The sequence below is a fragment of the Medicago sativa genome, chromosome 2 (genome assembly GCF_051527215.1).
Source record: "Medicago sativa cultivar Bolivia chromosome 2, Bolivia_mono, whole genome shotgun sequence".
NCBI classification, from domain to species: Eukaryota; Viridiplantae; Streptophyta; class Magnoliopsida; order Fabales; family Fabaceae; genus Medicago; species Medicago sativa.
The window spans coordinates 80,754,582-80,771,292 of NC_140750.1; the positions used below are offsets into that span (position 1 = coordinate 80,754,582).

Consider the following 16,711-nt stretch of genomic DNA (forward strand, 5'->3'; position numbering starts at 1 on the left):
TTTGCAAATTTATTGAATTCTTTGACTAATATTTTTCACATCAGTGGAGAAAATCACTAGAGGGGAAAACCAATTTTTCACCCTTTTCCTTCTCAGATTCGTTCTCCCTCTCACAAAACCCTAGTCTCTCATCTCTCACAACACATATCGGTGGAAGAAGAAAAAAATCAGTAACCTTCTTCTTAGATTCGTTTCTCAGATTTGTTTTCCCTCTGGGCAAATCATTTTCGCCTATCACATCTCACACTCGATTTCTCTCTCACTGGCCCTCGTTTCACAGATCGGTTAGTATTGAAAATTTCGTTTTCGTTTTTAGTATTTTCAGTCGAACACGAATTCGAACTTCAAATAGTTTAAATAGTTTTGGTTTCACTTGCTCAAATCGTTTTGGTTTTTAATATTTCATAGATCTCGTTTTCGTTATTAGTATTTCATAGATCTCGTTTTCGTTTTTAGTATGTGGTTATGTTGTTGTTTTTAGTATTTCAAGTGAAACCATATTTGAGCGAAAATGAATAAGCTCTGTTTATTTTAGATTATTTGAGCAAAAACGTGAAATTGTAGCAGTTAGATGATTTATCTTTGAATTTAATGAAGTTTCTAAGTGATGTGAAAATTTAATAAAGTTTTAAGTGATTTGTGAAACTGAAAACCATCGATTATATTAGCTTCTTCAGGCAATTTAGGAACTAAATTCACGGATCTTTAAAAAATGACTAGTTTGATCAAGAATTTTTGAATTTATTGATTCAATTTGGAAGTCTGTTAATTTTAGAGATCAAATTACTCAACTTGTACGAGTTTAGGTACTAAATTGGTGGTCAAGTCACTTGTTCCATTTTGATGTGATTCTGTGCGTTGTACATTTTCCGTTTGTGTTACCAAATACTGTGGTCGATTTTGATTTATAATCCGGACTAATATGAGCTATTTTGTTTCTTTTTTTAGACTGAAATGATTCAAGAGTCCAACCTGTCCAAATTCAAATCAGAAGTGCAGAGCTCACAGGTATTTATTAATTATGAGTTATGAGGCAGTGCTTGTTTTGTGTGGATTTGAAGCTATGCTTTTTGGGCTCAAAGATGTCTTCATACTAGTAGTGAACATGCTAGGGCTGTACAAACGACTTTTGTGCATCATATATCATTGCAGGCAGGGGAGGCATCTTACTTTACTAATGCCATGCCATAAGTAGATAATAAGTAGTTTCTCTTCCAATGTGGTTGCCTCACTAAATTGTGACTCCATGTCTATTTACATTATAGTAGATAATAAGTAGTTTCTCTTCCAATGAAATCTTCTCAATGTCTATTATTGATGGTCTTATATAGGGTTCAAAAATTGGAATTTATGGATCTAACTGTCAACAATGGATTATCTCAATGGAGGTTTGTCACTTCTATTAAATCATTGCTTTCTTAAACATTTCTCTATTAATTGTTTCTTTTATAAATGTCATCAAAATTCATAATCATGTTGTTTATAATATTGGCATAGGCTTGTTCTGCACAAAACTTCATTTGTGTGCCTCTCTATGACACACTTGGTAAGTTCTTAGTTCTTACAACAATTGAAATTTCTTCTCTTTAACTTATGGTTCACATTTTTCCTGATTAAGTGCTTTTGATGCAGGGTCTGGTGCTATAAATTCTATCATAGATCATGCAGAAATAGATTATGTTTCTGTTCAAGATAAGAAGGATAAAGAGGTAATTAAGCATAAAGATTACTTTATTTTTCCTTGATACAAATATTTATTAAAGAGGTAATTTACTAGTTTCAATTTCAATATTGATATGCTCCAGCTAACAATTGAAGGCATTTATGTATTTATCTAAGTATGGTTGTTGTATGTTGCTACACTTGCAGCCATAGTGGGCTTCACTTCATTAACTGAGGAAGAAAAAGATGAGGCCACAAACGCTGGAATTAAACCATATACATGGAATGAATTCGTACAAAAGGTAGGTGTATGTTATTTAAGGAACTTACTACTATCATTTAATTTATGGAATGGTTAATGTTTCAACTTCTTTTTATATTAGCAATTTGGGAAAATTGAAAAATAAAATAATCCAACCTGAAAGGAGTGGTATAGGGGAAAATGAATTGTCTAAAATTGAGATTTCTCTAAGTTCAGTTCATAAAATATGGAAATTGCTAGAAGTTGTTTTCATAAACTCTCCTGATTCCGAAATATTCTCACAAGTGCTTATGTTAGTAGATAAAATTTAAAAAGTTACTCCAAACAGGCCCGTAGTTTATATCTGATCACTTATGTGCTATAAACTGTTTGGTAGTGTTTTCACTTTTCAATTGATTCCTTATATTTTGTTTGTTTTTGTTAACCGAATGGTTGGTTTGTTAACTGAATGGTTGCTAGTGTTCTCCCAAACAGTCTCATAAGTGCTTATGCCTTTTGATAAGCTGAAATAAGTTACTCAAATAAGTTTGTTTGCACATCAATGCTTGTAAGCCTAATGTGAGATTTATATAACCATATAGTGTAGTTTGAGGTAGTTATTTGTTCTCTGTTCTTGCAAAGTTACTTACTTCTTAGCATGTAATTGGATAAAATACGTCCATCATCATTATCAGTTGTCACAGCTTATAATGAATATAATATTAATGCTCTTTTCATACTGTTATATCTTTGTAATGTTCCACATGTTTATTTGGTCACTGAAATAGATAAGCATGTAAAGAACTAATATTCAATCATCTCAAGCAGCTTTATCCCACTCATAAGGTGTGTGGCTATTATGGCCACTTATCAGTTATCGGTGTATGTTTACTGAAGTTCATTTATATTTGTGGTCTTATTAATTCATTGGAAAATTGATGAATGTGTCAGTGTCATGTAAATTTGAAAAATTGCATAAATGAGAAGGTTCATCACATCCAAATCCTCTTTGTTTGAAATGTTTTTTATTCTTCTCCTTTGTTATGTGCAATTGTGATGTGAATTATTGCCTACAATTGATTGTAGTTGTTTGGCTCATTAATTGATTCTTGATTTTTACAGGTTCTAACCATTTGAGGGATGTGTTTGGCAAAGCTATGGGACTTAGTGACCAGGACATTGTTGCTTTGTCTGGTGGCCACACCATTGTATGTATTGACTTTAAACTTGTGTTTATTGAGTATACTATTTGTTGCATTTGATATTTTGATATTGGCATAATTATCAAAGTTTTAAACTATGGCTGCCTTGTGGTTGTGCATTTGATATTTTGATACTGGCATAATTATCTAAGTTTTAAACTATCACACAAATCATCAATCACCCTCTAGAACTTTTCCTGTTTTGTGGTGTAGCGTGAGAGTTCTTCATTCATTATCAAATTGTTTCATTAACATCACCGACATATCGAATTTTGTTGATTTATTATCAATCACCCTTTTTTTTAGTGTTTTAATTTTTTGGGTTTTGATTCAGGTTGTGTATTAGTTGATCAAAGCAATGGCTTTCAAAGAAATTCTGGTGTATGGATGTTTTATTTTATCTGATATGGACCTCTGCTTCAACAGAAACCTCATTAAGGTTTACTCTCCTAGATCATACTATTAAGTTTACTTTAAATGAAACTTATTTTAGTTGACTGAGTTGTATAATTTTGATCCATAATAGCTAGAACTAGATATTTTGTTCCCTTGTTATTGATTTTATATGAATTTGGGAATAAAAATGTTTGGTTAAGTTGTAATTATGTAATTCTGCTGTGGCTATGCTTGATTGGGGTATATATATAATTTGATAAATATATATTATGGCCAAAGATATTATAGCTTTACGTTGATATTACTATAATACAACTTCTTTGATTGTATTTATATATGCATGTACTTTTTTATATAAAAAATATTGATGTAGCATAAAAATATCCGTATGGATGTTTTATTTTATCTGATATGGACCTCTGCTTCAACAGAAACCTCATTAAGGTTTACTCTCCTAGATCATACTATTAAGTTTACTTTAAATGAAACTTATTTTAGTTGACTGAGTTGTATAATTTTGATCCATAATAGCTAGAACTAGATATTTTGTTCCCTTGTTATTGATTTTATATGAATTTGGGAATAAAAATGTTTGGTTAAGTTGTAATTATGTAATTCTGCTGTGGCTATGCTTGATTGGGGTATATATATAATTTGATAAATATATATTATGGCCAAAGATATTATAGCTTTACGTTGATATTACTATAATACAACTTCTTTGATTGTATTTATATATGCATGTACTTTTTTATATAAAAATATTGATGTAGCATAAAAATATCCATAATTTTTTTTTCTTATTTTTAATATAAAAGGAAAGAGGTCTAATGCTGATCTGGTAAGCAGTTTTAAAAAAAAAAGCATTTTTTTTTAAATTTTTTTTGGATTTCACATCAGTGAGTAAAAGGACTGATGTGAAGTATACATGTTTAACTTCAGTGTCTACCATAAAACTGATGTGAAAACCCTGCTGTTAAATTTTAAAGAGAGCGTACCACGTCAGTGCAATAAAGGCCTGATGTGGAAAAAAAGATTTCACATCAGTTCGTACCTGATGTAAAAACATGTGAACATACCACATCATATCACTTTACATCAGTTGCCACCTGATGCGAAAAGTGCTTTTCAACTGATGTAAAAACTCATTTCTGTAGTAGTGTATATTAAAATAAAAAACATTGTAAAGTCTTAAAAATTAAAATTCTATGAAATACATATGATTTTGTTAAGAAATATATAAAAGACATAAAGCAAATGTAATTGAAGAATTAATTCATAATACCTCTATGTCCTCCATGTTATGACTATCTTCTTCGGCATTTGATTTTGGACTTTCCATTGTTATGTGACTTTTCTTCTTAAAAAAAGTGGCATGGAAGTGGTGTAGGGGAAGATAGAGTCAACTGGTATAGGAAAAGAGGAGATCGAAGTTGTGATGGTGAATAGCTTGGGAAGTGAAGCATAAAATACTGGTATAGCAAAAAAAAATTACTGCAATTAGGTTTTGGAGTAATGAAATAGGGGTAACTCATGTGCAAGAGAGCCCTAAGAATAAACATGTAGAATCCTTAAAAAAAAAAAAATAGAATCAGAGAATTTTTGGAAAGGAATTAACCAAAAGAAGAAAGAATAAATTATTTCTAAAAATAAAAGGTGGGTCACTTGATCAAGCATGTGAGCACTTAATGAGTTTATGGGAGCCGTTAGATTAAAACTGTATTAATGGCTAGGATTTGGTGTCAAATTTAATTTGACACATTGGTGTCATTTGATCATATCCCATATATATATATATATATATATATATATATATATATATATATATATATATATATATATATATATATATATATATATATATATAGACACACACGTCAAATATACAAAAGATATTATATTTTCATAATATACAACAGAAGATATGTTTCATATTTAAATATATAACAAAAGATATGTTTCATATTTATTATATTTAATATACAACAAAAGATATGTTTCGTATATATACACACGTTAACATACAAATACATACATATATAGAGCAAGCACACTTGTGGTACTTGTGCTCAAGCAAAGCAGAAATATCTGTCTTCGAAACTTCAACTTCACAGTGCACTTGTGTTACCTACGGCACAAGCAAATACCTGTCATGGAAACTTCACACACGGAAGAAATCGACGTAGAAGAAATCGACGTAGAAGACGTTCTTTCCAGTCTCGACGCCTACATAGGATCAACACAGATGAAGAAACAAGATCTCTGGGTTTACGAAAATGACCGAATGGTTCTGCGTTCAATTTCTTTTGTACCAGGACTTTACAAAATCTTTGATGAAATTCTCTTTAACATATTTGATTGTTATAAGAGAAATCCATCATTGATGGAATGTGTGAAAATCGATATTGATGCTAAAGAGAGTAAGGTATCAGTTTACATTAAGGGAGGCAGTTTTCCTATGGTACATTATGGAGATGGCGTTTATGGAACACACATTTTCACCAAGTGCTTTGAACTCTCTCTCTCTCTCTCTCTCTCTCTCTCTCTCTCTCTCTCTCTCTCTCTCTCTCTCTCTCTCTCTCTCTCTCTCTCTCTCTCTCTCTCTCTCTCTCTCTCTCTCTCTCTCTCTCTCTCTCTCTCTCTCTCTCTCTCTCTCTCTCTCTCTCTCTCTCTCTCTCTCTCTCTCTCTCTCTCTCTCTCTCTCTCTCTCTCTCTCTCTCTCTCTCTCTCTCTCTCTCTCTCTCTCTCTCTCTCTCTCTCTCTCTCTCTCTCTCTCTCTCTCTCTCTCTCTCTCTCTCTCTCTCTCTCTCTCTCTCTCTCTCTCTCTCTCTCTCTCTCTCTCTCTCTCTCTCTCTCTCTCTCTCTCTCTCTCTCTCTCTCTCTCTCTCTCTCTCTGTAAAGAAAACAATCCTTCAAATTAGATCCATACACACAAAATTCCACTTAACATATGCATCGTCTCCACCAAGGAAAATAATAGAACTAGCTTCAAGAAGTTGTTTTTTTTTTTACAAAAGCTTCAAGAAGTTTAAATGTCCTCAAAATATAGTTTGTTTTTTGTTTTTTTTTTTTGAAGAATTTTTATTTATTTTTTGTTTTTGAAAAAGGTATTCGTGAAACATATTTGATACGATTATTAAAATAATGTAGATTTATATTGCAAGTGCTGCTAGAATTCTATCAGGTTGAATTATGGATTATTAACTACAACTTACATTATGTTTGGCATCAACTAACATATATATTAACTTACCAATTGAAAGATTGAACCATCATACTTACAAACAAAAATGATAGATACTTATTCACGAGTTTGATGGAGAGTGTTGTAAATATAATAAATTATAAATAGTAGTATTAGTTTTACTTTCATTTTGATGCGTGTTTGCTTCAATGTTACCACAAACACTTAGGAAAGTGAGGTTAGGGATAATATTCCAATGTTTGGTAAGTTTTACAAAAATTGTTTGTAGGTATTATTTGACCTCGGCAGTAAAATTTATGCACAACTTGTCAAATTTTTATTCTCATATTTAAAGGGCGAGAATTATTTTATTTTTGAGAATACAATACAAATATCCACTTTCATAGGAATAAAAAAACTTTACCAAATACATTTGTGGAAATAATATTCCTAAGATTAGGATTTCTTGAAAAGCTTATCATTAGAATAAATTTTAAAACCATGAAACAAACGCATATGGCTAGTTAGCAAGCTCAACATGTCAAGATTTTTCTCCATTTAAATAGAATTACTATCATATTATAATCACAAAATTGAAATATATTAAAATATTTTTTCTACTTCTTAAATTCAAAATATTTTTTTTTGAGGAATTTATTGAAAATATATTTAATACAACATATATTTACATTATGAAGATTCAAAATATAGTATGAGAATTTGAGTTCGATTCATGGATGGAGAAATGTATGATCAAACTTTACTTATATCCCAACCAAACTCTGGGTTACCAGGACTCCTTTCTCCTAAGAACTAGAGGGTTAAGATAACAAAATTATATTTAAATATGTGAGGTTAACTAAGTTTTTGATCTCTATAAATATCTAAAATTTTAATTTTAATCCATCTAAAAAAATTCACTAAGTTTTGGCCCTTTAATGTTTTTAGTCACAACTTTTGGTCTCTCTTTTTAGGTAAACTCATGCGTATCTTTCTAAATTTTGGAGTCATGTTTATTACATTATAGAAATATCTTTTGTAAAAGTTTGTTTGTTTTCAACAAGGAATGAATTAAACACAAGCTTTTAAGTTTTTAACACTTAAAATCAATATTTTGTTTAAAAAGTTCTAAATTTGTGTGGGAGGTATTGTTGTAATATTCTTAATAACTCTTCAAAAATATGATAGATACATGAGTTGATTTATGGACCAAAAGTCGTTACGAAAAATATTTAGGGATCAAAACTTGTTGAATTTTATTTAGAGGATTAAAAATAAAATTTGAGACATTTATAGGGACTAGAAATTTATTTATTTTTTTGACAAAAGGGACTAGAAATTTATTTATCCCTAATATATCAAGTATATTTCGGCCACAACGAAACTATTGTTTTCTTTTCAAAATCAAATCTTGTTGACTTTAGGGGGACACTGAAAACCTGAAAAAGATTCGTTTTAAAAGAAAATATTTGAATCAAAGTATATTTAAAATAAATCCATTTGAGTTGGCCTAATGGGTGTTGGTTTGAGACCTTAGAGTATGTTTCTTTTAAGTTTTTAAGTTCAATTCTTCTGATACCAATTTTGATGGGTTAGTTTGCCTTCTTCAATAAAGAATTTTTTTTTAAATAATAGAATTAGATATTTACTTTATGAAATATATTTAAAATAATAATATAAGATTTGATTTAAATTTAAACTGAAACACATCTTTGAAGAATTTAAATATACATCAAGTTTGTGGTAAAAAAAAACTCCAAATGAAGTATCAAATTCGAAAAAAATGTTTTATGTAAATAGAATTTGTGGAAGATTTAATTTTAAATATCGAATTATAAAAAGATATTTACATCATATACATTTTTTTAAGAAAAATTATATACATTATTAAATTCTTTCTTATTGGTCCTCGTGAGCTTATCAGTTGGTAGGGACAATGCATAATCATAATATATGCAAGGTCCATGGCCACCACAAAAAAAAAACTTTTTTATTGGCCCAAAATTAAAATCTTTATTTGTTATTTTCTTAATAGAAAAATACAATAGAATCTTGACTTAAGATATTATTCATGTTTCTTTTTTACTTTCAAGATTGTTGGGCTCTCCGTTGCTATAGAAACTACTATGTTGTTTTTCCATTGAGAGGAATTTTTTTAAATGTGAAGGTGCTAGCACGGAAAAAATAAGGAGTAATTCGGAAATTAATATTAATAGTATATAGAAGATTCTTGGACTGAAATTTGAGAAAAAAGTATTAAGTGTAGATTCTTTAATTCTTCAAAAAAAAAAGTGTAGATTCATTAAGATATGGCCAATTGATGATCAGATCAGGTGAGAGTTGGATAAGAAATTGCCATAATTGAATATATTGTTTTTACTTCTATTTTTTTAAAGGGACTTCTATCTTTTGTTTAAAAAATGCATAAATAACATGATGTGCATATCAAAATCCACTTGAGTTGGCTTGAAACTTTGGAATGAGCTGTTGGATTAATTATTTAATTAATCAATTATGGATTGACAATAATCAATTATTATAAGTTGATGTCATAATATAAATCATGGTCTATTGTGATAAGCACTAATTATATGATGAATTTGAGTGATTGGGCTTTTGTTACTAAATGGACCGTGATGGGTTGGACCATTTAGATAAGCCCAATGAGAGGTCTCTGCCCTCAGCCGTTTAGCTATTTAAACGTCATCCCATTAGACGGTTAATTATTCTGAAGATTGGTGAGAAAACCTAGAGCTAGACGGAATGAGGGTAGTTACCCCTCTCATAGTTGTCGGCGTTGTCTACGGTTATCTTTCATCAACCTAATTCAAAGGTACACAATCTCTTGTTCTTTCTTTGTTATTGATGATATGCTATAATTTGTATCTAGTGATCTATGACTAAAAATTAAAACTTTCATCAATTGGTATCAGAGCCAAATAGATACGGTTATGGCTATTTTGTTAAATCCTATGTTGTTGTTAAACATCATGATCGCGTCTCTTTCTTTGTTAATTGAACGGCTTGAATGTTGTTGTTTCCTAATCGCATGAACTATCTTACCCAAATCAATTTATTTTTTATATTATAATCATTGAATTCTATATAATTGATTTGTGATATGAATCATCAGAAGAATCCTTAATTTGTTGATTCGATTATTGTTGAGTCAGTCTCAAAATTTCTTCTCTCATTTGAGATTGTTTTGAATATGCGTAACTGCCATAAACCCAAATTTTCAATAAAATTGTCTTCACAGTGAGACCTAATTTTTTATGCTGTGATTTTGGGTCGATATTCTAAATATTTTATTTTGTGCCGAATAATATAATTATTATTATATTCTGATTATTTTGGTATAATTTTGGAATTTTTTTTTGACACATGTAGATATTTTATATATGTTGTTATTTGGGTATAATTAAATTATATTATAAAATATACCATTCTCACATTTTTTGTTGTGTGAAAATTACATGAATATTCCTTACTCTTGATTGACATTTATGAGAAATCTTACCCCCTCAAACTTGAGATTGATGTGTCAATGAGGAATTTTACATCCCTAATTAACTAGTAAATATTATATTATATTATTTTGGGATATAAATATAATTTATCTTGTGCCCAAAATATTCAGAAGATTAGATTTATTTTATACCCTTAAAATTTGGGATTTAAATTACTTTTGAAATCTCTAATTTTTTTTTTATGTAAATTGATATGAGAATCATATGTTCTTTTAAATCATGCATTCTTTAGATTTGAGTCTATAATATAACACTTATGTAAATTATTCTTTTAAAATGTTAGTATTGTGAAGAATCTTTAGACTCAGTCTTATATTCTTGTCTCAAATATCTTGTATAAACTAATATATTTTGAGAATTGTTGATATTGTATTTTTGATGCATGAATTTCAAAATTTTGTCAAATCTTGTAAGGATCAGATATCAATTAAATTGAGAATAATTTATTTCAAATCATGTATTCTCAATATTTGAGCTTAAACTATTGTGAATTTTTTAGAAGGTTCAATTTTATTAATTCTAATGCCAAATATATTGAATTTAATATATTCTTTAATTCATATTGTCTTAGCATAAAAATCCAAAGTCCAGTAATTGATCATTCTTTTGGTGACATATTTGAACTTAGACACTTGTGCCTGATTCTTGTCACAAATTGATTTTAAGGGTCTTAATAATATTTTGTTTTCAAAAGGAGTATAGTAAGTTTTTTTTTTTTTGAAAGGAAAAGGAGTATAGTAAGTTGTATATTATATATGTCATTTATATTAATTAAATCTAAAATTGACATATTTCTCTTTAATATACATTATGTTTTCTGCTATACTCTCTAATCTAGACCCTTAATTTATTACTCTAAATTTTGTGACAAACACCATTAACTATCTAATTATGTGTCTTGTCGCAATTGAATATTTGGATCACAATTATGTTGAACTATGAATGAGGCGTGGTTGCATTTTTTTTTTATGCTAAAATTCTAATTATGAATTAAAGTTTGTACGCCTCTTGGTTGTTTATCTGTTAACTATTATCAAAACAACTTATTGAGAATTGAGGCAATTTTTAAAATATGTATCATCCTTATATCAGAATTCTTATATAAATCATATTGATTTATAATTAGAGTCTTATATTTGTTTAGTTATAATGACTTATTCTCTATTCATGAATATTTTGAGATGACTATATTATAAGATATTCTCGTTAAGTCATCAAAATTCAGTGGCTCTAAGTATAAGGATGAATGTCACACTCTGCGAGGTAAGTTGTTATTTAATTATTTTATCCTCTTGTGACTTATTGCTTATTATTATTGCACTTATGAAGAAATTTAGTTCTTCTTCTCTTTTGTTGTGCAATTATGATATCCTATATAGAAGTGAAATCCTTTTCAGAATATTCTAAACAGAACTCTGTTGTTATATACTATTTTCTTACTATAATGCTCCATTTTGTATTTGTGTTTTTTTTTCTAATTTATAGTGGGAGCATTGAAAATTTTTATTCTAAGAGTTCTTTTCTGGATAAATTAGAAAACTATTTGACACACTTCTATTCCAAATAACAATTTTGTTATTATACTACTTCATATAAAAGAAATTCTAAAGTCATATTTATGATGTGCTAATTTAAAATTTTGTTAAGCACATTTTTCTATCGTTTGAATATGACCGAAGTTGAGTAAATTAAGTACAATTGTTTATGCATGATATTATTATATCATATTCTCTTAAGCATAAAAATTATTTATTTGTATAATTGTAATCTCACCCATCGTGGGTACAATTATGCGAATTTTGTTAAATAGATTAGCATTATATTGGTAACAATCATACCCTATCGGTGTGTTGTTATTAATATAATTGTTATTATTCAATGTACCTAAAATGTTTATACTTATGTCAATTATAATACTCTATCAATGTTTAAATTTTGAGACATAAGAATTGTACATTGTGATGATATAGTTCTTACTTATTATTATCCTTAAGGTTCTTGAATGAGATTACAATAAGTAAGTTACCCTATTAAAGACATGTAGAAAATTGTATAAATTTTTGCAATCCAATATTATTACATTTTGAATTAAATTTCTACCTAAATGTGATTTTTTATATATATAAATATTTTGGATTGCTACTATCCCTTTGTTATGTGAGTGACGGACATACCCTATCGGTGTGACGTTACTTAACATATCATTTTGTGATAGAGAAATAGTTGAATATTTTATTTAAAATATCTTTCAGACTTTTTAATTCAACTATCATTGTCTATTCTCTATCAAGTGGGAGAATCATTGCTATGTATTGTGTAACGTGATGGACATACCCTATCGGTATGACATTACGTAACATAATCATCCTTTTGTGGGTAAGATAGTTTAACTATCATTCTCCACCAAGTGGAGAAAATATCATTCTTCAACAAGTGAGAAAAATTCTACATGTCAACTAACTATATCTCATAAACAAATATATTTATTTGTTTTCATATTTTAGATATGAAATTTTTGTAGAGACTTATATTGAGGATATTAGTTATGCTATTGCTATTCTTTAATACTTATGGAAGCTTATGACTATTTTCTCTTATATCCTCAATAATAATAAAATATAAGTCTTGTGTATTTCCGCTGCTTGTAACCTAATTGTTTCTCAAATTTGTGTAAGTATAATTGTAGCATTTGAGTTTTGAGTGAGTTATTAAAATTGTGAACAGAGTCTTATATCCTATTTTTAAAGACTCATCTCACTCATATGATGATAAATTTTTATATAATCATCATACTCTGTCATATAACGGTTACTATGTTTATAAAATTCTGTGGAATTTTAATTGTGAAAAGGAGATCTTGTGTTATGAAATTCTTAAATGAAAATTTACGTTCTCCTTAATTCTAAATGCAGAATATGTGGTTAACTACGAAACCCAATTCTTGATAATATCTGCCATTGATAAAATATGTATTTATGGGGTTTCATATTATCTTTGAGTTACCACTTGTGTTAATAATTCTGCTATGCTCATGTGCAAAATATGTGGTTGAGTTCATGAAACTCTATTGGCTAAAATTATATAACCACTTATGTTGATGATCTTGCACTAGTAATTGAGTATCCCACTGTTGAATATTACATTATTATAATATTTTGTATCAGTGATCACTAATGAGAATCCCACTTACTCTTGTTTATATATATGTGGGATCAGTGGGAGTGTGTACACAATATTATATATTATGAGCTCAAATGAGAAATCTCACTCTTGTTTATATATATGTGTGAGATCAAGAGAAATATGTACACAATATTATTGTCGTTATCGCCATATACTCTTGTGCACACTATAAAATATGGCATAGCTTAAGAGACTTTAAACTTTAGTCTCATTCTATTATATTGAGATATATGTTAAAATTCTATCGATCTCAGTGAGCATCATAATTGGATGCTTAAGTCAATTTTGTTGGAATATGCACAATAATTTCTTGGCATGCAAATATACATTGTGCTTCTGTTTTACCAACATTCCACATTTTTGAGGTCATAAATAGTAAGTACAATGTATAATATCAATACTCCTATCGAGTATGATATTGTGTTCTTGTGGTACTTATAATTTGAGATAATCATAGATGTTCTTTTGTTATTGACATTCTAGTGGCCACATTAATCCACATTTTTTCTTTAAACTAAGTGTCTATTTTAATCCAATTTGGGGATTATTGAATTTCCTATTTTCCTTTTATGGATTTTCATAGTCACATTTTTGTAAAACTTGGATTAATTGAATGTCGTAGAACATTTATTGTTTTTGACTATATGTAATTACACCCTCTTAATAGGTTATCCCTATAAGTAATTACTATTCATGTACCTATGTGGATATATGACTTCTGTAATATTGAAAACTCATTGGCAGAACCACTAACCACAGACTTATATATATGAGTATTGTAACTCATGATGATTTGATTAAGTCTATGTTATTTTGGGTTAGTGGGAGTTTTGTTATCGCATTTTTTAAAAATGCTTTGGGCTATTCTTTAGTGACATATTCTTTTTAATTCAAACGTGTCACTATAGATTCATCATTTGTTAGAAAAGCGAGTCTTTGATCTGTATGATTTGTTTTCCCTATCAGATTCAATTTCTGCAGCATTAAAGCTTACTTCTCTTTTGAATGATTAGTGATTTGACCATAAATGTAATTTTAAATTTTTAAAATTCTTTATGACAAGTGAATTTTTTTATTTTTTCAGTAATTGAGTATTGTCATCCAAGTGGGAGATTGTTGGATTAATTATTTAATTAATCAATTATGGATTGACAATAATCAATTATTATAAGTTGATGTCATAATATAAATCATGGTCTATTGTGATAAGCACTAATTATATGATGAATTTGAGTGATTGGGCTTTTGTTACTAAATGGACCGTGATGGGTTGGACCATTTAGATAAGCCCAATGAGAGGTCTCTGCCCTCAGCCGTTTAGCTATTTAAACGTCATCCCATTAGACGGTTAATTATTCTGAAGATTGGTGAGAAAACCTAGAGCTAGACGGAATGAGGGTAGTTACCCCTCTCATAGTTGTCGGCGTTGTCTACGGTTATCTTTCATCAACCTAATTCAAAGGTACACAATCTCTTGTTCTTTCTTTGTTATTGATGATATGCTATAATTTGTATCTAGTGATCTATGGCTAAAAATTAAAACTTTCATCATGAGCTTCTTCTAATGGTCTTGAGTTTGATTTTTCCCGATGACAATTTGACCGGGTTAGTTAGTTTCTTAAAAAAACATGACATGCATATCAATGTTTTTTTTAATCATCAAATTATATTATCTCAACTTATTAGTAATCATGTGGTGCACAAGATCATGATGGAAAGACCCACAACCTTTCATGGCTGAGTTTGTCACTCCGATAATTAGATTAAGTATGGTTAATTTTGTATTTGATTTGATAAAGAAAAAATTTAGCGCTCCATTATTTTGAAATAAAATATCCTTTCTAAAACTATTATCTTAAATTCTTTTTCTCTGTTGCAATATCCTTATGAAGTGTGGAAAAATGATATGAGCATAAATTTGACAGAGTAGAAGATAAAGTATTATAAGGTTTCAGAGCCGGCCCATAGCCCGTCGAGGCTGGGCTATGACACCGGACCTCAATTTTTTTGGGGCCCAAAATAATTTTTTTTTTTAATTCATGGCCATAAACAATTAAGTTATATACGATTAGTGTTGGGTAATAAACAAAAGAAGCGTGATGGTCTAGCGGTTAGCTCTAGGTTTTGTAACTTCCTTGACTTGGGTACGATCCCTGTAAGCTCCCTTTTTAATATTTATATTTTTCTCATATAGGGCCTGTCTTTTGGGCTCAAAAATTTATTTATTTTCAACATTTAACCCAATCCAAATCCTTTTTTTTTACCCCAATATTTTTTAAACCATTAATTTTTTGTGTTTTTTTTTTTGGGCCAATATCTTAAATTATAACGGGGTCTCTAAATTGTTTAAGACGGCCCTGTAAGGTTTGTTGTTGTTATAATGGCAAAATCCATATTACTTTTAGAATTCTTCCTTTCCATGTTCGCTTATTTTGTGTTTAATGTTTATGTAGGGATTGGGTTCAAGTACTGCCCCAGAAGAGATTGAGTACTTTAAAAAATATTGCCACTCACAAAAAAAATTCATTTGGGAAAATGAAGATGATGGAAAGGCAATCGATTTGGCATTTGGTAAGGAGAAATCCGATGAAGAAATGATTGGATTAAGAACTTTCAGGTATGAGAATCTACTAAGAATAACTTATTTATATTTAGAAAGAGATTCATAATTATAGTTAAAATAAAGTTTGTCATTCATTCTTGGCTTAATTACATTTTTGGTCCTCGCATTTTGACTAGCTCACGAAAATGGTCCTGCCTCTTTCAAATCGAACAAAACCGCCCTTAAACTATATGTTTTTTGCAGTTTTAGTCATGCCTCCTATTTTTAACTCCAGAAACGCAAAGAAATGACAGTTTTAGACCTACCCCCTATGCTCAACCATGAAATAAACAAGGAATAAAACATGTAGGTACAAAGAATCTACTTTATTCAACACACAAACCAAAAAAACCTAATTTGAAACATATCTTAGAAATTAGGGTCTAAAACTGCCATTTCTATGCGTTTCTGGAGTTGAAAATAGGAGGTATGACTAAAACTGCAAAAACATGATAGTTAAGGGACGATTTTGTTCGATTTGAAAGAGACATGACCATTTTCGTGAGTTGGTCAAAATATGAGAACTAAAAGTGTAATCAAGCGTTCATTCTTTCTTCTTCAAAAAAAAGTTGCATCTTTTTTCATGTGAAAATTTTCTTAAATGCAGAGTTTTGAGGACATGGGGATATTACAACTGTAGACTTCCTAATTAAAATAAAAACTGACGAAAACAACAAAGATGTAATAATCAAGAAATGTAAATGGATTCTT

The 16,711-nt window shown here is 29.3% G+C and overlaps 1 protein-coding gene across 1 annotated transcript; it reads left to right on the top strand.

Annotated features, from left to right (window-relative positions):
- The first annotated feature begins 66 nt into the window (after positions 1-66).
- Positions 67-3,762, top strand: LOC146951335 (long chain acyl-CoA synthetase 1-like). Its single transcript, XM_085747276.1, has 8 exons — positions 67-284; positions 949-1,008; positions 1,332-1,388; positions 1,498-1,546; positions 1,633-1,709; positions 1,870-1,964; positions 3,026-3,111; positions 3,440-3,762. The coding sequence occupies exons 2-6, from the start codon at positions 955-957 to the stop codon at positions 1,873-1,875; spliced, it is 243 nt and encodes an 80-aa protein (XP_085603402.1). The 5' UTR covers positions 67-284; positions 949-954; the 3' UTR covers positions 1,876-1,964; positions 3,026-3,111; positions 3,440-3,762.
- Positions 3,763-16,711: the final 12,949 nt, after the last annotated feature.